Source organism: Pristis pectinata, chromosome 9 (assembly GCF_009764475.1).
Source record: "Pristis pectinata isolate sPriPec2 chromosome 9, sPriPec2.1.pri, whole genome shotgun sequence".
Classification (NCBI taxonomy): domain Eukaryota; kingdom Metazoa; phylum Chordata; class Chondrichthyes; order Rhinopristiformes; family Pristidae; genus Pristis; species Pristis pectinata.
The window spans coordinates 78,813,893-78,838,482 of NC_067413.1; the positions used below are offsets into that span (position 1 = coordinate 78,813,893).

Here is a 24,590-nt window from a genome sequence, read left to right on the forward strand (position 1 = left end):
TAATCAGAGCAAATGCAGGATACAAATAACTGCTACATGTATGACATTCAAAACTTCAATCCCGCAGAAACAAAACCATCTCAAAAAAAGACAAAATAAAAACAAAAACACAACCTTCAAAAAGTGTCCAATTAATATGTGCTTAGTGAACACAGCATGCAAGATAGAACCTTCACACATAAAATAGCTGTTAAATGTTACAGAATCACTGTTTCCATCATACAAACTATGTACATTCTATACACAGTGCATCAAATGCTCCCTTTTCCATCTCTCAATAGCAGCAAGCATATCCTGCTATTGTGCATAGCAGTACAGTTCAGGAGAGGAAAGAGTGTCTAAATATTTTTATAGCTATTTAATAACCATGTACTATTTTGTTTTTTTCCCCTAAATGTATCAGTGCTACATCTCCACATACACTCCACGTTCTGCAGATCCATCTAATTAATTAAAATCTTTCTAAAGGGGGAAAAAGGAAAAGTAAACACGTATTTAGTGCAAATATCTAAGTTCAGGCAACTTTAACCCAATGTTTTGCCTGGGCATGGAAATGAAGAATCATTTGAAATCTGGGAAATAATTATTCCACATTCTATGAGACCCACACAATTTATTTCTAACTTCTGAGATACTTTTATAAAGTAAACCATTTGGTTTTAAGAACATACCTAGAAAGTAAACAAATTTATTTTTAAAAATGAGATGGTAGGGTATGTTTATCCCCCTCCAATTTGGTGTAAATTGAGTTGAGGAAGCTTCAGTGTATAAAGATGGATGTTATTGCTTGAACCATAAGGCAAAGCAATATGAACAGATTTACTGAGAAATTAATCCCAGATACTAAATAGATTTGTATAGCCAAGTTTGCAGAAAATAACCAGAATTAAATTAAATTGAAAATAGAAAGTTCATTAATCACAGTCAGCTGAAGTTGTAGCACAATATACGTAATTTTACTACTGCTGCAAAGTTGCTGCTAAAGTTCCCTCTTCACACTACTTATAACGTAACCAGAGTGATATCATAATGCCATGAAAATGATACCAGTCAGATGCAATGTCATTAAAATACAAATGACAGACATCTCCTTGATTTTTACCCACTTCCAAAACTAACATTTTTCACAGAAATAGATTGTAAGTGTGATGTTAATGCTTACTATGTTAAATAGAACATATTTACAGAATACATTTGGAAATATATTTATGAAAAATTGATAATTGTGATCTGTTATCTTAAGGTGCAACTGACTAATAATGGATTTGCATGCAATATCTTGCTTAAAATGAAGACCAGAGAACTAACATATTGTTTAATCAATTTACAACTTAAGGCAAACACATGCATATCCATTATTGGTTAAACATTTAAGTGCAAAGTATTATAGATTTGTGATTGTAACTAGATTTGGAAGAGGAATTGGATTAATTCATCTGTATTTACAGATAGCTTAGGTTACTGTAGACAGCTTAGGCTACAAGTGTGTGTGCAGTTCTCAGTTTCTTTATCTACTTTTCTGTTAGAAGGTATGGTGATAAGGAAAGTAGCAGCACAAAGAGCAGTTCAAAGCAGGAGTGTTATTCTATGCGAAAGGAGATCAGGAAATGTTTCTCCCTTCTGCTCATAAATCAGGGAATATGGAAATGATTGAAAGTGAACACACACTCCTGCTCCCAATTACTAGTAGACTTTAATGGTTACAAGTTAAAGTTTTCTGATAATGTTTCCGAATATGTAGAAAATTCATCTGTTAAAACAGATGTGCATATTTTGTAATGTGTGACCAACTATAATCATTTCTGATCAACAGGAATTAACAGGAATTAGGTTCTCGATCCTCACACATAAATACTATTAAGCATTAGAGCTGAAAATAATTTAAAGAAAATGTACCCTTTCCTCTCAATTTACAACTTTTCCCTGCTTCTACAATACATTCAAAACACCATCTCACATTTCAGAGATTTGTGTTAAATACTGGTATTTCAACATTGTGAAATAAAAAAAATCTTCATCCTGTCTACTTACATTATAAAAACACTTGGTTTTATGCTTCACACACTTATTTGATCATATTGACATATGTTCACAATAAAGCATACCATACAACAGGAAATTATCTTGGTTTTGTCAATTGCCAAATATCTGGTATTAGCTGCTTTAAATTTTCATGCTTGATTCCAAGCAACCAATCCTAATTTGTCAGTGTTTGGTTAACAATTTGGATCAGTTGTAAAAATATAACTATGTGACAATTACCCATTATATGGCATTATATCCATCGATAGCATTTAGTCTGTTCTTTTTACAGCATATCAAAGACAAAAGAGTGCAACTCAGACAGTACTTGTTTCCACCTCTCCATCCATGTGTTTCTTATATTTTAAATAAAGGCCATCTTATTAGCACATATTACACTTAGCAAAAGCAGCTTTTAGTTTTGGTTAGATTTGTCTATTACATGTCAGAATATTAAAGAGATTCAACCCTCCAGAAAAAAAATCACATCTAGGTAGGTTAGGAGCTAAGTTTATGACAGAAATTATCAGCTCGCAGTTTTAGTGTATATTCATCAGCTCCTAGTGTATATTCATGGCCAGTTACAGGATCAGAGCCCTGCTAGTGTTGCTGCCATTATAGGCATTAAGATACCTTCGAGCTTGTTCAGTCATTATTAGCTGATCCTCCGTCTTTCCACAAGCAACTGCTTCCCATTCACTGGTCATCTACGTATCATACAAAATAGAAAACAGTCATAGAAAATTTCCATAAAGTAACACACGTGACTTACAGGAACATGAAAAGCAATCCAGAGCTTTCTGACAGTCAGTCGTTCTTATAGAAATCTAAGATTTTGATAGATACTCAAAAGTTGCACCAGGACAAATTCTTGTATCATACATGCCATATTTGTAAGTAATTGTTCAGGATATATTTAATGTTATTTAGCAAAGAAAATAAAAGTACAGTTAGATTGTCTGACTTGTAAAGTCAGATTTCCTCATGACTAGAACCAACACAAAATTTCTATAAAGTTTAGTAGTTATGTTTATTATCTATGGTGTAATTCTTCAAGTCAGATAACCTCAAATTCAAGCATGTAATCGGTTTAGTTCATTGCCAGAACTGCCTTAACCAGTGTCACGTACCTCGTTTTTCTTTCAGTTAAAATACTTCTTCCTGGATTGCAAAAAACAACACCCAAAGCTTTAATCCCTTAATTTAAAATCAATAAGCATTTAGGTAGATGAAATAGAGAGAAACTGTTGTCATTGGTGGAAAGATCAAGAACCAGAAAACAAAGATGCAGGAGACTGGCAAAAATGACACAAGGAAAAAAAAACACAGCAAGTGGTTAGAATCCAGAACATACTGTCAGTGGAGTAGTGAAAGCAGACTCACAGTATCCAAAAAGCAACTGAATACGTAACTAGCAGGAAAATAATTGCACAGCTACAGGGAGAGGATGGAGGATTGGGGCAAGCTAAATTGCTCTTGCATAAAGCCAGCGAAGTCTCAATGATTGAATGACCTCCTTCCAGACTGTAACCTTTCCATAACTGGAGGGATTAAAACAAGGAGCTCTGGGAAAGCTGGTACAAATTTGGGAGGTTATAATATGCTCAAGTTCTAGGGAGAGGACAGGGAACTTTGGTTGGGAATAATGAGGTTGTGCCATTCAAAGTCAAGGGGAAGACTGTGTATATGGGTTGAGAAGTTTGGATGACATTTGTAAGGAAGGGCAGCACAGTGGCTTTAAGTGCTGCTGCTTCACAATTCCAGCAACCTGATCTCCGATGCTGCCCATGTGGAGTTTGCATGTTCTCCATGACCATGTAGATTGCCCTCAGGTGCTCAGATTTCCTTCCACGTCTCAAAAATGTGCTGGTTGGTAAATTGACTACTGTAAATTGCCCCCATTGTAGATGGGTGGTAGGAGAATCAGGATGGTGTTGCTGGGTATACGACAGAGAAGGCTACAGCATATAAGTGAGGGGAACGGGACTGATGGGATTACGCTAAGAGTCAACATGGACTTGATGGCCCAAATGGCCTATGTTGTAAGAAAATGAGAAAGAATATATTAATTAGGTTGGCAATGGATTCAAGAGTATAATGAATCGATATGGCGGCCAAAATCACCAAGGATGGAATGTTGTGAGTTCAAGTGATAAGGGAGGAAAACAGTGAAGGTATCATGTCAAATTCCTTGCTGATAGGCAAGAGATAGTGACAGACAGGTGCGGGGGAGGACAGGAGAGTAGATCCACCAGAGGATGGGTCAAAGGTAAGGAGAGAAAGGAAATAAAAAACCTATCACCACCTTGTGCCTTGCATCTACCTATCACCACCTTGTGTCCACCCCACCTCCCCTCTTTTGTCCACCTATCACTGCTTTGCTTTTCCCTCCTATATATTGGGATTCCCCTTTTCCCCTCTTCAGTCCTGATGCTGCCTGGCCTGCTGAGTTCCTCCAGCATCATAGTATTTTTCATCTAGACTCCAGCATCTGCAGTCCTTTGTTTCTCTAGTGTTCATGGACTGTTCAGAAATCTGATGGCAGAGGGGAAGAAGCTGTTCCTGAAACGTTGAGTGTGGGTCTTCAGGCTCCTGTACCTTCACCCCGAAGGTAGCAATGTGAGGAAGGCATGTCCTGGGTGGTGATGGTCCTCTATGATGGATGCCGCCTTCTTGAGGCACTGCCTCTTGAAGATGTCCTCGATGGCGGGGAGGGTTGTGCCCATGATGGAGCTGGCTGAATCTACAACCCTCTGCAGCCTCTTGCGATCCTACACATTGGAGCCTCCATACCAGGCGGTGATGCAACCAGTCAGAATGCTCTCCACCATACATTTGTAGAAATTTGCAAGAATCTTTGGTGACATATCCAATCTCCTCAAACTCCTAATGAAATAGAGCTGCTGGCATGCCTTCTTCATGATTGCATCAATATGTTGGGCCCAAGATAGGTCCTCTGAGATGTTGATGCCCAGGATGAAACTGCTCACCCTTTCCACTGCTGACCCTTCAATGAAGAAGAGTGTATGTTCTCCTGACTTCCCCTTCCTGAAGTCCACAATCAATTCCTTGGTCTTGCTGACATTGATTGTGAGGTTGTTGTTGCGACACCACTCAAAAAGCCAATCTATCTCATTCCTGTACGCCTCTTCATCTCCATCTGAGATTCTGCCAACAACAGTGGTGTCATAGGCGAATTTATAGATGGCATTTGAGCTGTGCCTAGCCACACAGTCATGGGTGTAGAGAGAGTAGAGCAGTGGGCTAAGCACACAGCCTTGAGGTGTGCCTATGTCGATAGTCAGTGAGGAGGAGATGTTACTACCGATCCGCACTGACTGTGATCTCCCAATAAGAAAGTCGAGGATCCAGTTGCAGAGGGAGACTGATTAGAAGGATACCAAAGATAAAAGACATCCTTTTGGCCAGCATAAACATATGGGCTGAATGCCCCTCTTCTGAGCTATACATTTTTATAATTCTGTGAACTTCATCAGATGTCCATCTAGCTCTTCAGAGATTTGTTCAAGATGAATATGATTACATTAAACGACCTATTCATCATAAATCAGAACTTCAAATGTCTTGTTCTATCTTTCACCTCAGCTTCCTATTTCCACAATGTGACTGCTGGTCGGGCCACCTCTTGACTTCACATTTCCAATGCCCTCTTTGCATCGATAAACTATTGCAAGGCATTGTGGCTCAGACCCTGGCCTGCACTTAATGCTACTAATTAATCACCATCATCAACAACACAAACTTCCTGCTTCCACTGTTAAAGATCCCGTTTTATTTTCTCATTCATTTTTCCCATATTTGAAGTACCTTAGATTTTTTTTTAGGGTACACAGAGTTTATGGCCATCTGAAGTTCATTTAGTCCCATATGATTATTAAGCCTTGGTATGATTTACACTTCGATCTAGTGGAAAATTATCAAGTTTACTACAAGGCAACTATTCGATAGAAGCTGCAGCAACATTAAATGTTTTTTAAAAATGGCAACACTTGACATATAACTGTCGTTGTCCTATGCAAATTCAGTAACCCCTTTGGGTACTGATTTTGTTTTATCTACATTAGTTGGAGTAACCCCATTATTGCAGTCACACAGTGAAACTGCAATGTGCCTGACATTTCTGGGAGACTAATAAAACAAAGTGTAGTGACTTCCTATAGTCAAATTTCAAAATCGCTCTGAAATTTAGAGCACAAGTCAAAGTATAACAACAACATTTGACTTTGAAGATTAAACTAACAATTTGCATTCTCACATCAAGATCTTGACCATTTAAACAAAAAAGTGACTCATTATATTACTCAGGCACTCCAGAACTTAGAGTCTTGCTTCTTGATGAACTGGTTTAGTACATTAATACACAACAGTATAAATGTGACACTATTTCTCCATTATAATTTAGCAAAATGGGTCACATTATTGACAAGGCAAAATTACTCACCTTGCTAATGCTGAAAGATACAGGTCCCACGAATACAGGATTTGCAAGATAATTATACCTGATTATCCTCCAAATAATGCATTCTTTTCTTTCCAAAATCTTTATTCAAGCAAATTACAAATTATGGGGATGGTGGAATTAGTCTTTCATTTTCATTGAATGTAATTGAGGCAATACATGGAGGTGAACATTAACAGTGATCAATAATCAGACAGAAAGCCAGCTAAAGATTAATTTCTTGCTTGATTTCCTTTATAAATTTAAACACTAGAAACTCATTTTGTTTACTTTTCCTTGCCCAAAGTAAATATGCAATTATTGCTGAAGGCATCATTGGATACACCTGACAATAAGCTCAAGATTATTCTACAAACCTAGCCAAGATTTTTAAGAAATGGGAAGGTCTGCTAACTAGATGGCTTGGCTGAGTATCAAACACACAATAAACACCACTCTGGCCCAAAGAAGTATCACTTCAAATAACTTCCCAAGATGAATCATCTGAAAATTACTTCAAACATGAGACTACAGTCAGTGCGTATCGGTAATAACATCTCCTCCTCACTGAGGATCAACACAGGCGTACCTCAAGGATATGTACTTAGCCCACTGCTCTACTCTCATTACACTCATGACTTTGTGGCGAAGCACAGCTCGAATACTATCTATAAATTTGCTGATGACACCAATGTTGTTAGTAGAATCTCAGATGGCGATGAGATGGTGTACAGGAGTGAGACAGATTGGCTGGTTGAGTGGTGTTGCAATAACACTCTACGTCAGCAAGACCAAGGAATTAATTGTGGACTTCAGGAAGAAGTCAGAAGAACACACACCAGTCCTCATTGAGGGGTCAGCGGTGGAAAGGGTGAGCAGCTTCAAGTTCCTGGGCGTCAACGTCTCAGAGGATCTATCCTGGGCCTAACACATTAATGCAATCATGGAGGCAGCATGCCAGCGGTTCTACATCGTTAGGAGTTTGAAGACAAGTTTCTATAAATGCACAGTGGAGAGCATTCTGACTGGTTGCATCACTGCCTGGTATGGAGCCTCCAATGCACAGGATCGCAAGAGGCTGAAGAGGGTTGTAGACTCAGCCAGATCAATCATGGGTGCAACTCTCTCCACTATCGAGGACATCTTGAAGAGATGGTGCCTCAAGAAGACAGCATCCATCACTAAGGACCCTCACCATCCAGGATATGTCCCCTTCTTGTTACTACCATTAGGAAGGAGGTACAGGAGCCTGGAGACCCACACTCAATGATTCAGGAACACCTTCTTCCCCTCCGCCATCAGATTTCTGAAAAGTCCATGAACACCACCTTGTTATTCCTTTATTTTTGTAATTTATAGTAATTTTATGTCTTTGCACTGTACTGCTGCTGCAAAACAACAAATTTCATGTCATACAAGTCAGTGATATTAAATCTGATTCTGGACATATGGAATAGCCCCGCTCAATCGAAGATGGATCTCTCATCTTCATGATCCCCTCCATTCAGTCACCTATAGGAAAAAAACACTGCTTTTTTGAATGGGGATAACTTATATGATGATTATTATTATTCCTATGCTATTAGTGGACAGCATCAAATAGCTCATAGAGATAACTTTTAGGCTGTAAAATTTGCCTGAAAGAAGATGAACAGCTTCCATTTGACTTTATCCGATGAACCCAACCTTGGCACCATTCCTCACCCTTTGCTTGTCCTACCCCCTTAGCTTTTGTCAGTGTTACTACTGATGCAACTTTCCTGAAAAAAAAATCAAATGAGATCAAGAATTCACAACCAACTATTAGTGCATTGGAAGAGTTACATTTTCCCCAAAATTCTAAAACAATAGGAGTATCCATCAAACACTCCTATCAATTCTAAAACAACACAGAGGACAAAGGAAAACCATTGGCAAGGTTCTTCTCAATATTTGTGCTAGAAACCTCATTTGAAACCTTTGTCTGAAACCTGGTTGTCATTTTATAAAATTTTATGATCAACATTTGTTGTAGCTGTCATCAGCCTAAAACCAGTCAAACTCCAGAATGCTTCCAAACTCTGTAGCCAGTGTGTACTGGGTCCAAGGAAGAAATCTTATTTATTTTGGGTTGATCCATATTTCTGCTGGTTTCTAGGTCTTACTATGACTTCCAATATTACTGCACTTCTTTGCAAGGACTAGTTCTCTGCTGTACTGCCTATACTTCAGCATCAGGCTGCTTCTGTGGGCTTAGCTGACTCTGATCTGTTCCTGCTGATTCCCATCCTGCTCTATTTCCTATACTAAATGATCTCTACTTTATAGCTGCTCGGCTGCTTCCCATGCTACTATTTGATCTGCTCCACCTCCAGAACGTTATTACACATTGAAGACTGGTTCACCTTTTGCTCTTGATCGTGGGCATTCCTATCTTCTCTATAGCTATTCTCATTTGTGTTGTACTTCCAGGTTTACTCTTCACATTCCCATAACCTTTCTGCTATTGGTCCTTGTGTTTCAATATTAGTGCTTCTTGTCTAATATGCCAAATCTGCTAATGCAAACTCAGCCCCAATTTGAAATTTCCTTTCCCTCTCCCAATTTATTAACATAAAACTCTCTCCTAAATTTGTGCCCCTCCATCATGGAATTTCCCATTTGATCAGAACCCTTTTGTTGTAGCGAAGTTTGTTGTAGCAATCTGATGGGAAAAATTCAGTTAGAAATTGCATCCTTTAAGAGCTTGGTTTAGTGTTCCACTTTAACTTCTCTGGAATCTTTAGCATAATCACCCACAGTATTTCTGCTTCTATATTCTCTTTTATTGTTCAGCTCAACCTTGATTGCACCAGCTTAATTCCATTGATGACTTTCAACTTTATTTGTACATAACTTCCACTGATCCCTTATATATGGACAGCACAGATATCTCTTTATTGGTTTAATAACCACATTTTCTGATACACCTCTGTGAAGAGTCTTTGGATTTGTTGCGAGTTAGCATATAAATGCAAGTGCAACAATCTGTTAGAGGAACTCAGCGGGTCGAGCAGCATCTGTGGGAGGAAAGGAATTGTCAACATTTCTGGTTGAAGACCTGCATCAAGACAGAGCGGAGAAGCAAGATGGCCTGTATAAAGAGAAGGGGAGTGGTGAGAAAAGAGTCCAAGGTGATTGGTGGACTGAGGAGAGGTGTAAGAAGACAGGCAGGTTGCTCCAGATTCCAGTATCTATAGTCTTGTGTGTGTCCTTTATAAATGCAAGTGTTTGCTATTTGGAAGACAAACGACAATGGATATGACATCTTCCAATATGATACTGGTATAAACATAACCAATCCACAAAGCCCAATAAGCACCTGACTTAACATAACACCAATGTTTAGACGTAGGAACACACTTTTTTAGGATTCTTTAAGAAAAGGCTTTTGGAGTCAACACAAAATGCTGAAAAACTCAGATCAGGCAGCATCTGTGGAAAGAGAAACAATTAACATTTCAGGTCTGGGAACCTTAGCAGAACATTAATGTTTTGTCCCAGACTTCCAATTTTTTTTTATTTTCACGTTTAACTGGACATTGCACAAGTTCCCAAATGTTACTTCCAAGAAACCAGAATCTTTCACATCATGACTGATGTTCCGAAAGCAAAGCCAATACCACCCGGTTCTCCTTAACAGTCATGTCCATGCAAGTTGCTTGAAACAGCCCAACGTGAAGATATGCAAGATATGCAAGTAGTACAAGTTCCACTGTAGATTTTCTAGAAGGGTTTGTTACCAAAAGAATTATTTCTAATTGTCTTGCCCTTTCATACAAGGTGAAACGGTAAGACAATTAGGTGCAAATCATGAACCAAATTTTCAAGGGAATGACATGAATAAAGGAGAGCAAGTCTCTTGTCTAAAATTAAAATTTTCTAAAGCAAAAGATTCTCCAAGTTGGGTTTTGATTGCTTTGTGAAATATGTTAAATGAAGTAGTAATTTTTATATTATGTATACACACCACATAAATAAAAACAGTGCCACAAGCTTACCTGCAAAGGGATCTCAAATCGCACAGTTTTTGAAGTATTTTGCTGCTTTATTTCAGATAAGATAACATTCCTGCTCCAAGTACTTGTGGTGAGGTCTGATTTTTCTGGTAAAAGTGTTCTTAGTAATGAAGTGTTCAACAGGTTTTCAGACTGTAAAGGAGAGGCAATTTATTTTCCCCAATTCCTACATTACTTCCCAAGGAAAAAGGGGATGCAAGGTCCTAACTTTTACCCAATTACTTAAGGCTACCAGTAGACAAGTCTAATCTTAGCCCACTCACTTGTCATTTTTCCTTCCTTGTGGAAAGCAAGTATCTTAAAAAATTCAAAGTTCTTAAGAATGTAATTTTGACCAAACTAAACATTTTTGCCTCCTGAAGAGGCTGATTCTTGCTAGGGATAAGTTTCCACTGCCGCTAAAAGGCTATTAGCAAACAGTCAACAGAAAAATACCACAGACATTTTCCAGAAGGAGTCATTATTCAGAATCTAGAAAAGGGACATCACCTTTTTCTCCTGCTACCCGCAAAAGCTAGACTGCACAAGTGCCCTGTAGATGGATCCCAAAGATTAAAAACTGTATCTATAGTATAAAAACTACAAGTCTTCTCAATTTATACAAAACATCACCATATTGCTGTTTTTATTGCTTCCGTATCATAAACAAATTTGACCATTAATGTTAGGAAAGGTGGTATACTACAGCAATCAATGCTGAAGCCTCAACTTTTTACAATTTATATAATAATGGATGCAGGCAACAAAGGTATGGTTACTAAGTTTGCTAAAGGGATAAAGAAAGGTAGAAAGTAGGTTGTGAAGTAGACATAAGGAAGCAATGAAGAAATAGATTGGTTAGGTGATGGGGAAAGATCTGGCAAATGTGAAATTATTCATTCTGGCAGGAAATACAAAAGGCATGTTATCAAAAAGGTGAGAGACGACAGAGAACTAACATGGCTGTCCTAGTGCATGATACACAAAAGATTACTATGTAGGCACAGCAAGTAATTAGGAAGGCTGAAGGAATATTATTGTTTCTTGCTGGGGGAATTGCATATAAAGAAGGGAGGCTGAGTTTCAGTTATATAAAGCATTAGTAAGATGTCATCTGGAGTACTATGTATAGTATTGGTCTCTTTAAGGATGTTAATACATTGGAAACAAGTCAGAGAAGGCTAACCAGATTAATATGTGGAATGGGAGGATTATTTTATGAGGAAAGGTTGGACAGGCTATGTTTGTTTAGAAGATTGAGAGAGGGAACTTCATCGAAATGTGTACTTGAGGGGTCTTGACAGGATGGATGAGAATGGATGTATCACCTTGTGGAAGAATCCAGGATGACAGGTCACTGGGGTTTAAAAATAAGGGGCTTGTCTATTTAAGACAGATGAGGTGAATTGTTTTTATCCCCTCTGAAACCTGTGAGTTTCTGAACTCTAAGAGTGGTGGAAGTCTTTGAATATTTTTAAGACAGCTTCTTAATAAGCAAGTGAATAAAAGTTTAGAGATGGGCAGAAGAAGATGAGGCTACCATTGGATCAGTCACCATTTTAGTAAAAGACAGAACAGCCTCAAGGGGCTGTGTAGGCTACTCTTAATTCATATGATCATCTGCAAATCCGACTCCACACCATCCATAATTAACACTATTTCCAATTCTTTTACACTACCCACTTCCACCCCTATATCAGCTCGTCTACTGCTGAAACCATCATCCATGCAGGAGATTTATCTATTGGCAGCTCAGCTCAAGAATAGAAACAACAAACATCCAAGAAAGTGCAGACAGATGGACATTTGAGAGAAAGACTAGGAAACAGGTGATTAGAAACATTTTAAATGCAACATACATATCCCAATGATAAAATTAATCAGGAAAATTGTTAATAAGCAATCTCATTGTTTCATAGATATTTCCCCATTATAGCACACAGCATGAAGGTTGATGTCAACAGAACTAAACAGAAAACAGATTTAAAAAACCTATTTCAAAAGCCTACTTGAAACTAGAGTCAAGAACCACCTGGTCAAATATTGACACTGAATTACAAGTTAGACTTTCTAGTAAAATGAAATAACTACTAATACTAGGTCACACTGATATATAATTAATTTTTCTAAAATTGCAAAGTTTCTAGAAATAACACACTCACCTGCATATCTGAAACAGAGGTCTGTGTGATTTTTTGAGTACCAAAGTCATCCTTGTTCCAAGTATCTAAAACAAGAGATTTTCGTACTTTCTTGAGAGGAGCTGTGCGCTGTAATTTTGGTTGGGGGCCAAAGTGGAGGGGAGCAAAATAAAGAAAGAACAGGAGTAAAGATGAAAATCAGAAATCAGGGTCAAAATTCTTTTGCTCACAAATCATCCAGCAGAAGAAAATGTGAGCAACTATAATATCACCTCTTGCTCGCAGATTTTGAAAATTGGATCCATTCCTTCTCCAAGTAATATGTCAGCCCCAGTCTCCTTCTTCAAGACCTCTCGAATATCCTCTTCTAAATGTGCAAGTGATTGAGGCTAGGTAGTCAAAAGGAGTAATTACTTATTTTTAAACTTTAACACATGTACAGTTTAAACTGGTCATATTTTAGTATTAATATTTAATCATATTTTAAAAATGTTCTTTATATGTTCAAATTCAATGGTTCCTTTACAAATTAGACATGGTGCAAAAATACCCAGGTCAGGCACCACTCATGGAGACAGCAACAGTTGTTTCAGGTCTGTAATTATTTTTCAAAACTGGGAAAAACTAGTGATAAAAGCTTTAAGTTTTATTTGACAATAAACTCGACTCGACTTTAAGATGCTTTGGTTCAGTCCAGAAACAACCCTCCCCACCATCAAGCTTCTAGCCATCTGTCGTTTTAATTCACCATCAAACTTTGACACTGAACTACATATCCAACAAACCTCAAAGTAAATTGGAGGAATAGCATCTTCTCTACTGACAAGGCACATAATTGGTGTTCTGGGTTCAACTCTATCTTGACCAATTTTAGATAATCAGTAATTCTAGCTTTTCCTCATCATTGAGAGATACAGCATGTAAATAGGTGCTTTGGCCCACTGAGTCTGCACTCAAGTTTATTCTCCCCACCTTCCCATCAATTCAGCCCTCCCTCGGGACTACCACTCATCTAAGCCCTAGGGGCAATTTTTTTTTTACTATGGCCAATTAAGTTTTTGGGATGGGAGGAAAACAGAGCACCCAAAAGGAAATCCAGGCAGTCACAGTGAGAATGTGAAAATTCTACACAGACAGCACTGGAGATCAGGACTGAACCTGGGTCGCTGGACGTGAGGCAGCAGCTCGATAAGTGCACCATAGTGCTGTCTCATTTCACATCTCCAATATTCTTAACTTCTACTACCACCCCTTTTGTCATTGAATCTTTCCAGCCTTCTACCCTATCAGAGACCTTTCTTTGTCTCCTCCTTCCACCCCAACCTTCTCTGCATCTTAAAACTTGATTTATCTCTAAATTTCCCGTTCCCGATGAAAGATCATTGACTGGTCATGTTAAATTGTTTTCTCTCTTCAAAACTGCAGCACTCATTTTTATTTCAGATTTCCAACATCTCAGTATTTTGCTTTTGATTTGTAGAATTGGGAGTCTCTCAAATTTTAACTATTTTCATCAGTAAGAGCTGCAAAAGCACATCACAAAAGACAAAATATGTAAAACACTTGAGATCATCAAATTGTCATTAAGATTAACTTAAAAGAAGAAACTAAAACATCAGCTGCAATAATTGATAATTGTCTGAAAGAATAAGTAAATCAGAAAGCAAAGGACTAAAAGCTTATTTGCTGCAAATTGCCTTTTCATATTTAATTTTTCCACACAAGGCAAATCTGGCAGGTAATTTTAAGCGTTTTTGCTGCCACATCTCAGCAGAATTGCTTGGTTGATATTGTTAATGCTTTTTCCCCATTGATGGACAGTATCACTGTACATTCCAGTGAACATCAAAACCTACCCTTTAAAGGGGGCATCAAAAAGTGATACATAGCAGGACAGAACAATACAAGAATTACGCAAAGGACCTTAAGATAAGCGGATATATGCTGGACAGAACTAAATCATGAAGCATTGATCTACAATACTGTACTTACAACCATTCTAAGAGGCCCATATTTCTTTTCTTGGGCAGCAAGTGCATTCTTGAAAGGGGTAGGTGTCCTTGGAGTGCTGTCTAAAACTGTTCGTCTTATTGTGGGGGTCCTGAAACTACAAGATATAGATGTTATTTATGAAATAAAATACAGCAGAAGAAATGAAAAACCAAATTATGGTCAAAAAGAACAATTTCTAATGAAAAAAAGAGACACAAACTGCGGACATATAAAAACAGAGGGATAAAAGGGAAATTATTTTTTGAGCCAATGAAATGAGAACGAGCTGCACTCAGATATATTTCCATGTAACCAACTACTCAAAGGCAAATATTCAGCTTAGTCAGAGATTGAAACTTGTAGATGAATGTAGTCTCAGTGAAGCTCTTGATACCAGCCTGAACCTCATTTGTTGGCAGGTTTGGGAACTACAAAGACGAGAAAATATTTGATAATAATGAATGTGTTAATTCAGCCTAGCCTAGTAAGATTAGTCAAGATCAAAATGGCATAAATGTATTGATTCAGATATCAGCTGATTTCCCCAGAAACAATGTTCTATCACCACCCTCTGCCTCCTATTACCGGCCAATTTTGAAACCAATTTGCCAACTCGCCTTGGATTCAATGAGTTCTAACCTTCCGGACTAATTTCTCATGTAGGACTCTGTCAAAGACCTTACTGAAGTCCGTGTAGATTACATCAACTGCATTACCCTCATTAATACATTTTGTTACCTCCCTGCAAAGGTCAAGTCATATCAGTCAGAAAGAATTGACACCTCAGAAAGCTACGATGATAATCTTTGGTTAATCCTTAACTTTCCAAGTACATACTAAACCCATCCATCAATTTTTCCCCCGTAACCTCCCTAACACTGATGTTAGATTCACTGACCTGTGATTACCTGGAACCCTGTTGCCCTTCTTTATTTGCTGTCCTCCAATCATCTGGCACCCCACTCTGATCAGCAAAGATTTAAAAATATCTGTCAGAATATTCTCAATCTATCCCAGGATTCTGAGGTAGGCAAGAGATTACTGGGGCCTTGACAGAGCTCTTTGTATCCATCTCACAAAACTGATTTAAGTTTTCTGAGGAAGTAAAGGAGGACAGGGTGACCACAAGCAATCCTTTATGGGTTATTGGCTGTACTATCCTCTATGGCAGCTGGTTATCTCTTTCTTGTGTTCTTTCCTATGGAGATGCCTTGCTCTGTAATCCCTATTGAATCAATGTCAACATATTGGATGGCACCTGGCAAAACACTACTTTTTGTAGAATGGAATCATGGTTGCAGTGAAATTCCCAACATCTGCAAAAGAACTAAAGATCATCATGCACTATTCAATAATATCACACTAAAAGGCCTTCTCAATGAATTATTCGCCTAAAGGATGATGCAGCATTCTTTATTGTTACTGATGCAGTGATGTTGACTATCAAAAGTGGACATGGAAGAAGGGGCACCATACCAACCTATTTAAATATGACAGAGTGAGTCTGTGAATAACCTTAAACAAACTGACAATTTATTTACTGATGGAGCACAGGGAGATGCGAGGCAGTCAGTTTTAAGGATGTACTTAAGCCTGCTCATGATCTCATATCAAAACAATTCAGAAGGGAACCCTAGTCTTTCTCACTTCACAGCCAGGGGTGGGATGTGAGGTGCTTGGAACAGAAAATGGAGAATTTTTACCATTACATTTGTGGTGATTTGAATTTGGATCCACTTGCCAACAGATTAAAAACATAAAAAACAAAATGATTCAGTAACCTATTGTAGCAACCAAATATGATTATTTTCAATGCTTTTACCGAAACACATTATAACAAGATTCCTCAAGCATTGCTCACGTTTTCCAAGTATTATGTTGTTAGTAAGTGATATAGCTAATGAGGATTTCTGGACTAAATCTTTCAGAAATAATTCCTTCTGTAAAGAGGCAAAAGAAGCAAAGATGCAAAAAAAAAACTACTCACCCCACATTTTCTTTTTGAACTCTAGGCGTTTGGTCTTTCCGCAATGGAGTTGTAACTAGAACTTTCTGCCCACAGACTGGAGTCGAAGTAAGTGCAGCATTATCAATGTTCAGGTGATCATTGCCAGAGCAGATATTAAAAAACTGGATTGCAGGGGAAGGAATAAAATGCAAATATGTAATACTTAAGTTTGGTGATTTTTCAGAATTTACAAATGATTATGTTTATATTATAAAATACTTTAACAAGGCAATGACAAAATAACTGGTAAAAAGAAAAATGAAACTGCTGTGAATAAGATATAATGCTAGAAATACACAATAAGTCAGCCAACATCTGCAAAAGATAAAAGATTAGTCATCTAAATTAAGTATTTTACCACAACAGCTCCTGTTGCAAAGTCCATCTACAAAACACCAATCTATTTACATCCCTACATGTTCGGAGACATGCAGTTTGAAATTTTCATGGACTTTAGTTTTTGGTGGTAATAAAATTCTTTCAGAAAGGTCAGCTAGCCTATCTCCTTCTTGTAGTATCAAAGGGTATAATCAGACTCCTTGGATGAAGATGTTCTCGAAGGAAGAAAGACTGAGTAGACTGGGCTCATGATCCCTAAGAATTTATAAGGATGAGAATGACAGAGCAGCACAGCAAGTCATGCTGCTACATCAGAGCTCAGTGACCTGGGTTTAGTCCCAACCTTCAGTGCTGCCTTTATGTAGTTTGCATATTCTCCCCGTGAGTGCATAGGTTAGCCCAGGTACTCCAGCTTCCTCCCACATTGCAAAGTTGTGCCAGTGAGTTTACTGGTTATCGTAAATTGCTCCTAGTGGGTAGTAGGAGAATTAAGGGATTGTTAATAGGTTTGTAACTGAAATAGGTTGACGGGAGATGTGGAGGAATTGGTTTGATGGGCTGAATGGCCTTCTATACATCTTGATTAAAAAAAACACAAAATTCTGAGGGGGCTTGATAGGTTAGATGCTGTGAGGATGCTTCACCTGTTGGAGAAATAAAGAACATCTAAGGCAGGACAAGGTGTTCCACCTCTCAAGGGGTTATGAATCTGGAATTCTCTACACCAGAAAGCTGTGGATACTGTCATTACATATATTCAAGGCTGTAAAAGACATCAGCTAATTTTAAATTATAAAGGAATCAGTAGTTATGGGGATTAGGCAGGAAAATTTGATTGAAACCAATGACTAGATTAGCAGTGACCTTATTAAAAGGCAAAGTATGGCCTACTACTGCTGCTATTTCTTGGGTTGTTATGCTCATTTAATCTTTATAAGTCAGACCTTTCTCATTCTTGAGCTCCTGGCCTTACAACCCTTACCCCCAGTTCATTTTAAATGCAGCTAAATATTATTAGTCTACTCGCAAGTACACGTGGCAAGTATGTATCTGGCTAATAGTTTTATAATCTCAGAAATAGTCTTGTACAATCCTTAGCAGTTTTAAAGTAGATCTAGTTAACCTTTCACATTTTTCTTAAACTACGAAAGTGCTACACAGGTCCTCGTTATCCACAAGGAGATGGAGGCATGGACTTCTGCGAACAACAACAAAGTCCCTCTGCTTTGTACCCAATATATTCCCCGAATAAACATAAATATGCCCCACATTCTAAAAGCATTAACACATTAATAAACACATTAAAACATTCAAATACCTAAAAAGATACAAACTAACAAACAACTTTCATTGAAGATACTGAAACTTACAAGCTGTGATAGGTTTTGAAATCACAAGGTGCAGCTGTATAAACACAATCTGCTTTCCTTCAGTACAGTGCATATTAGGGAGCCACTTGACATGTGCTCTGGAAATTTATCACCATATTTGTAACCAATGATAGGTCACTCATCATATAATGCATAAACAGTAAAACTCAGATAATCTGCTATCCCATTGCTCAAAAATCCTGACGGTTCAGCATCTGGCTCACCGGGTGAAGCTTCCCATGCTCATTTTAAAGCACATCTGGCCCCTATTTCCAACATTCCCTGGTTCATTGTAAAATATATTACACTACTATGTAATATCTAAAAGGAACTGAATTAAAAGTGTTTTGGGATATTGTTAGGAATAACTGCCACATTGGCAGATTTTCAGAACTTTGAACAAGTCCAGCTGATTCCAGATTATCAAAGCTTTATCGTATACATGCCTGAAAAAATTTTAGTGGGTGCAGGGCCAATCTCTCCAATGAAGATTCACAGATAGCAAATCAGTGGATGATGAGGACTGAATGCATATAAAAACAGTGATATTTAAATGGTTCTGAGAGTTCTACCTGAGATGGTGAAAATGGCAGTACTTTAACTGGAGTACTTTTTGGACTTGTAGTGCTGTTATCCATGAAGGAAAGACTGTTGCAGTCACTGGATGGAGATGGACCAAGACGCAATCTTCTTTTCCTCCTTAAAATGGTTGGTGGTGTGCTGAATTTAGCAACAACAGGGGATGTTATAGGAATGAGCTCACCCTGCCCACTACTATTACTGCAGGTACTTCTGCTCAGATCTGAAATGGCATGGCCATCAAAGCGATAACCTATTCCACCTTTATGTTGCAAACGTTCAAATTTAGCTGGAGTCTGTTTAGCAGGTGTTTTTTCATTAACTTCAGAGAGTTCGAAGTTAGTTAGTTCATTCCACACTACAGAATCCTAGAAAACAAAAGAAAAAACCCCAATTAAACTCAAACTACAAAATCTAAAGCAAAGGGTACAGTTTTAAGTTAAATTTACAGCTAATATTGCAGTCATCAAAAAACCTATGTTAAATTAAAAGAATCTTGAAATCCTGCATTCTCAAAACCTACTTCAGTCTTTAAATTAGTTGATGAGAAATGAAGAGAAAAGAAAAGTTGTTGCAGTTTGAATACAAATAGTTAGATGTCATCATATTCTATTGTTATGGTTACAATGGTTTAGTTCCACATATTGAAGAGTCAGGACTATAGCTGATAAAATAAAATCAGAATGCCCAAATTCAAAGCTATGAAGTTTCAATTCACACAAATAACACAAAGGAAATGCAAGCACTAGTTCTTACATGAATAATATACCTGCACTTAAAATAATTCTGAATGCTCAATTCACTTTATAAAAAAATATAAAATTGCTTCCCTCACAATCATTCACATTTGCTCACTCTGCATTTTGGCATCTCTCAATTTTTTTTCAAATGGGAGTCAATTTTATTCTTCCAGTATAAAGCTGGCAGCAAAGACATGCAGCAAAAGAATGGTTGCCCAGAAACTGGACAAATAGAAAAGGGAAGTAGCAATTTCATTTTTCCGAGTTCCTACTCAAACAATATTTGAATTTAGCTGGAGTCTGTTAGCAAGCTGGCAGAAGCAACAAAAAAAAAATCACTTTTTATGAGCAACTTGAATTAAGTAGTAGGAAATCAGGGATTGGTGCAGATTCTTAAGATTTTGCAGCAGTATCGAGGATGGATATTCTGTCGTATCCAAATCAGGGAACCAGAGTGGAGATGCAGGAAGGTCCCTGGAATCACACAATGATAGCAAAGATTCTGGTAGAGCAATTTAGAGTGAGGAGGAAGTTCTTCTTCTCCATATGTGGTTAGTGGGTCTGAACAGGTAATGGTGAAAGGTGGCACAATGTATATGTCAATGGCACTTTGCAGAGAAAAATGTAGTGATCTCAATAAGAAAACAAAGGTGAAAGTTACTTGCATTTCATTTTTTCTGCACATCCCCAAAGGCCTTTGCCTTTGCTGTTGTGCAAGCAAACCTTCCCTTCCCCAGTTTCCACAATTCCTGATAGGTCACAATTGAAGACATCATCTACTCTTTCTTCAGTCAAAAGAAGCTGCTACTGCCTTAACTATACCTCTTTGGCTACACTTGCTGTTCCTTCTAGTTATCACGCATAGCTGTTAGTAAATGGTGAATAAAGAAAGCCCTTGCCCAGCTTATATTTAAACATATCCACTCTCTTTGCAGGAGTTTGGACATGGCAAATAGCAAAAGAGAATGCCTGGCAGCCTTCAAAACTTCACTCCTATTGGGAAAACATACAGCAGTGGGTAGGAGTTACAATTTAGTCAGATCTCCAAGATTTTCCAGATCTGTTCTCAACTCTTGGACAACACATTCATATGATGCATCCGAAATGTTAATATTGAGCCTTCAATCGGCACTGTTTTTAATTTAACCCAATCACTGCTACATAGAGTCACAGAGAGATACAGCACATAAACAGGCCATTCTGCCCAGAGTCCACACTGACCGTCAGCCACTCATTTACATGAATCCTACATGAACCTTCCATTTTTTATTTTCCTCACATTCTCATCAACTCCCCCAGATTCTTAACACTCATCTACACACTAGGGGCAATTAAACTAGCAACCCATGTCTTTGGGATGTGGAAGGAAATCAAAGCACCCATAGGAAACCCACATGGTCACAGGGAGAATGTACGAACTCCACACAGGCAGCACGTGTCAGGATTGAACCCAGATCTCTGGTGTTGTGAGGCACATTATGGAAATTAGGTTTCCAAACAAAAATCAAAATTAATAAAAGCAACAAAAATCACCTCAAAAAGCACAACCCACGGAAATTTTAAATGAAATTTATCAAGACAATTGTTTTTTTTAACTGAAGTACAAATAATGCAAATGGTAATTTTTTTAAAAAACACAATACAATAAAAAAGTATATTAAGACATTAAATATGCATACTATTGCTGAGTGCTATAATCAATTACATGTTAACCAACTAGGTTTTATATTACTACGTTTAATGATAGCAAATGAGAAACTTACAGTTTCAATGAGTTCAAATGTCTTACTAAAATCAGGAATTGACTGCAATGTGCCAAGGACTGAACTCTCCTCCTGTGAAAGGAAACGGTTGAGAGAAGCCTGGTGTACTGGTGTGCTTGCTCCCTGAAGAGACTCCTTTGTACAAATTTCACTTGCCTTATCTTCCAAGCTACTCAAGGTACTGGATAAACTTTCATCACCAAAAAGACTTCTTGACCAGATGAAGTCAGCAGTGTCTTGAGACTAAAAACAGTGAACAAAAAAAACTTAATTCAAAATAAATAACTGTAATAATGTTTAGAATTTTTTCTTGTCTTTGCTGAAGCCATGATTCAACCCATTACAATCAAACTATTTAACCATTTTCCCATCAAAAGACAACTTTTCTACTACAAAAGAATTGAAAGACCAGCCATCGAAGTCCATAGCTGAGAGAAAACAAAAGTACACAACAATAAATCTAATACAATTTAAAGCCTAGAAATCTTTGGTTCTAATGCTCACTAAAACTGCAAATAAAATTCCTACAAATTTGGCTTGAATGCTACAGATGAAAAAATCAAATGTTTTAGCTTTTGAACAATATATTGTTTTTAAAATAAAGAATTTCCTTTTCAGACTGTAAATTTTGACATAGTCCCCAAACTTTTCTTATTAAACAGCAATGCCTGTTTAACTCAGTAAAGTAATAAAAAAATTTAACTACTCAACATTTCTTAACTAAAGTTCTACTACTGAAAAAGTTGAGACTTTTATATTTTTGAACATTACTGTTATGGTTATTCTGCAATATGTACAGGAACTTATGATTTAAGTTAATAGCATACAAAGATAGGTAGGAAATTTAGTGATGGAAGTAGCAGGTTGAAAAGTAAGTTGTGAAGAGGACAAAGCTAGAAAGAGATAAAATTAAGTGAGTGGGCAAAGAAATGACAAAAGGGAGTATAATTGGGGAAAATGTGAAATTATCAATTTGGCAGGAAAATAACAAAGATTAGCTAAATGGTGAGAGACTGCAGAGCACCAAGATGCAGAGGGATCAGAGTGCCCTGTTGCATGATTTGCAAAACAGGAGTATGCTGACACAGCAAGTAATTAGGGAAACTAACATAAACATTATTGTTTATCGTAAAGGGAATGAAAAACAAAAGATGGAAGGAGGTTATACTTGTTATATAGAGAATTGGTGAGACCACATGTGCAGTACTGTGTACAGTATTGGTCACCTTAATGCATTGAAAGCAGTTCAGAGGTGGGTTGACATGAGGAAAGGTTGAATCCACTGGAGTTCAGAAGAATAAAAGGACTTCAATGAAACAGAAAAGATCCTGAGGGGCCTCGACAGGGTGAATATAGAGAGGAAAATCTATAACTAGAGATCACTGTTTAAAACAAGAGGTTGTCCATTTAAGACTGAAATGAGGAGAAATCTCTGAGAGGATTCACAGTCTTTGAAACCGTCTTCCACAAAGGCCTGTGGAAGCAGAGTCATTGAATATTTTTAAGCAGAGATAGATATATAATTGAAAACAAGGTGAAAGGTTACCGTGGGTAGAAAGGTTACAATAAGATCAACCATGACCTCATTAAATGGCATCGCAGGCTCAAAGAGGCTGAGTAGCCTGCACCTATTCCTAATTCATTTGTCCATGTACTTTAATACTACAATTTTAATCTTCAAATATACTGATCGGAAAGTTTTATTTTCTCCAATCTGATTTTCTGAAAACTATTTTGTGCGATACTCTAAGCATTTCAGTTCTGAAAAAGCAATATTAAATCTTAACTAATTTGTGTCACAACACATCTCCAGACGCAGTTACCAACTATATGGGATCAATAATTACCGTAAGTGTTTGACAAAGTTGAGCTGTACAACAAAATAAATTTTTAAGCACCACCAGCATTCCTAGCAATTTCCATAGCTTTACTAGGGGGTACAATTAATAAAAGAATTTCTTTATATTTCTTCTTACTCCTATGAATGCCTGAACCACGCATCACTTAACTTACTCCAGGAGAAGAATTAGGCCATGTGGCCCAAAACTGAACTCCAAATGCAGCCTCACCTTGCCCTTTTTTCCCCCTTGTCAGGGGAAGTTAGGATCAAGAAAGGAGCAGTTACTCTACTGGGAGTATTCTGTAGGCCCCCCCGGTAGCAGCAGGGATACTGAGGAGCAGATTGGGAGGCAGATTTTGGAAAGATGCAAAAATACCAGGGTTATTATTGTGGGAGACTTCAACTTCCCAAATATTGATTGGCACCTGCTTAGTGTCAAAGGTTTAGACGAGGTGGAGTTTGTTACGTGTGTCCAGGACGGATTCCTGACACAGTATTGTTGACAGGCCAACTAGAGGGAATGCCATATTAGATTTAGTTTTAGGTAGTGAACTGGGTCAGGTGACAGATCTATTGGTGGGTGAGCATTTGGGGATAGCGATCACTGCTCCATAACCTTTAGCATTGTCATGGACAGGGATGGAGCAAAGAGGACGGGAAGATATTTAATTGGGGAAAGGTGAATTATGAGGCTATAAAGGTGAGAACTTGAGAGTGTAAACTGGGATGACATTTTTGAAGGGAAATGTACTATGGAGATGTGGTCGATGTTCAGGCATCTATTGCAGGATGTTAGGGATAAATTTGTCCCGGTGAGGCAGAGAAGGAATGGCAGAGTGAAGGAACCATGGGTGACAAGAGAGGTGGAACAACTAGTTAGGAAGAAGGTGGCAGCATACATAAGGTGTAAGCAGCAAGGATCAGATAGGGCTCGTGAGGAATATAGAGTAGCAAGGAAAGAACTTAAGAAGGGGCTGAGGAGACCAAGAAGGGGACAGGAAAAGGCTTTAGTGAGTAGGATTAAGGAGAATCCCAAGGCTTTTTACTCGTACGTGAAGAGCAGAAGGATGGCTAGAGTAAAGGTAGGACCAATTAGAGACAAAGGTGGGAAGATGTGCCTGGAAGCTGTGGAAGTGGGTGAGGTTCTCAATGGATACTTCTCTTGAGTATTCACCAAGGAGAGGGGTGAGAGGGGTCTTGATGACACTGAGGACAGTGTTGGTAAGGGTAATATTCTAGAGTATGTAGATATCAAGAGAGAGGATGTGTTGGAGCTGTTAGAAAATATTAGGACAGATAAGTCCCCGGGGCCTGATGGAAT

At 37.9% G+C, this 24,590-nt stretch overlaps 1 protein-coding gene across 1 annotated transcript in view; it reads right to left on the bottom strand.

The window, feature by feature from the left end:
- Positions 1 to 1,302: 1,302 nt before the first annotated feature.
- Positions 1,303 to 24,590, bottom strand: part of mybl1 (v-myb avian myeloblastosis viral oncogene homolog-like 1) — a 54,534-nt gene continuing 31,246 nt past the window's right edge. Inside the window, exons 9-16 of the mRNA XM_052022608.1 lie at positions 21,430 to 21,672; positions 18,920 to 19,294; positions 16,618 to 16,760; positions 14,631 to 14,745; positions 12,911 to 13,027; positions 12,660 to 12,767; positions 10,501 to 10,650; positions 1,303 to 2,729 (exon numbers count right to left, since the gene is read on the bottom strand). Of these exons, the coding sequence (XP_051878568.1) occupies positions 2,604 to 2,729; positions 10,501 to 10,650; positions 12,660 to 12,767; positions 12,911 to 13,027; positions 14,631 to 14,745; positions 16,618 to 16,760; positions 18,920 to 19,294; positions 21,430 to 21,672 (1,377 nt within the window). The 3' untranslated portion in view covers positions 1,303 to 2,603. The remainder of the gene's footprint in view (positions 2,730 to 10,500; positions 10,651 to 12,659; positions 12,768 to 12,910; positions 13,028 to 14,630; positions 14,746 to 16,617; positions 16,761 to 18,919; positions 19,295 to 21,429; positions 21,673 to 24,590) is intronic.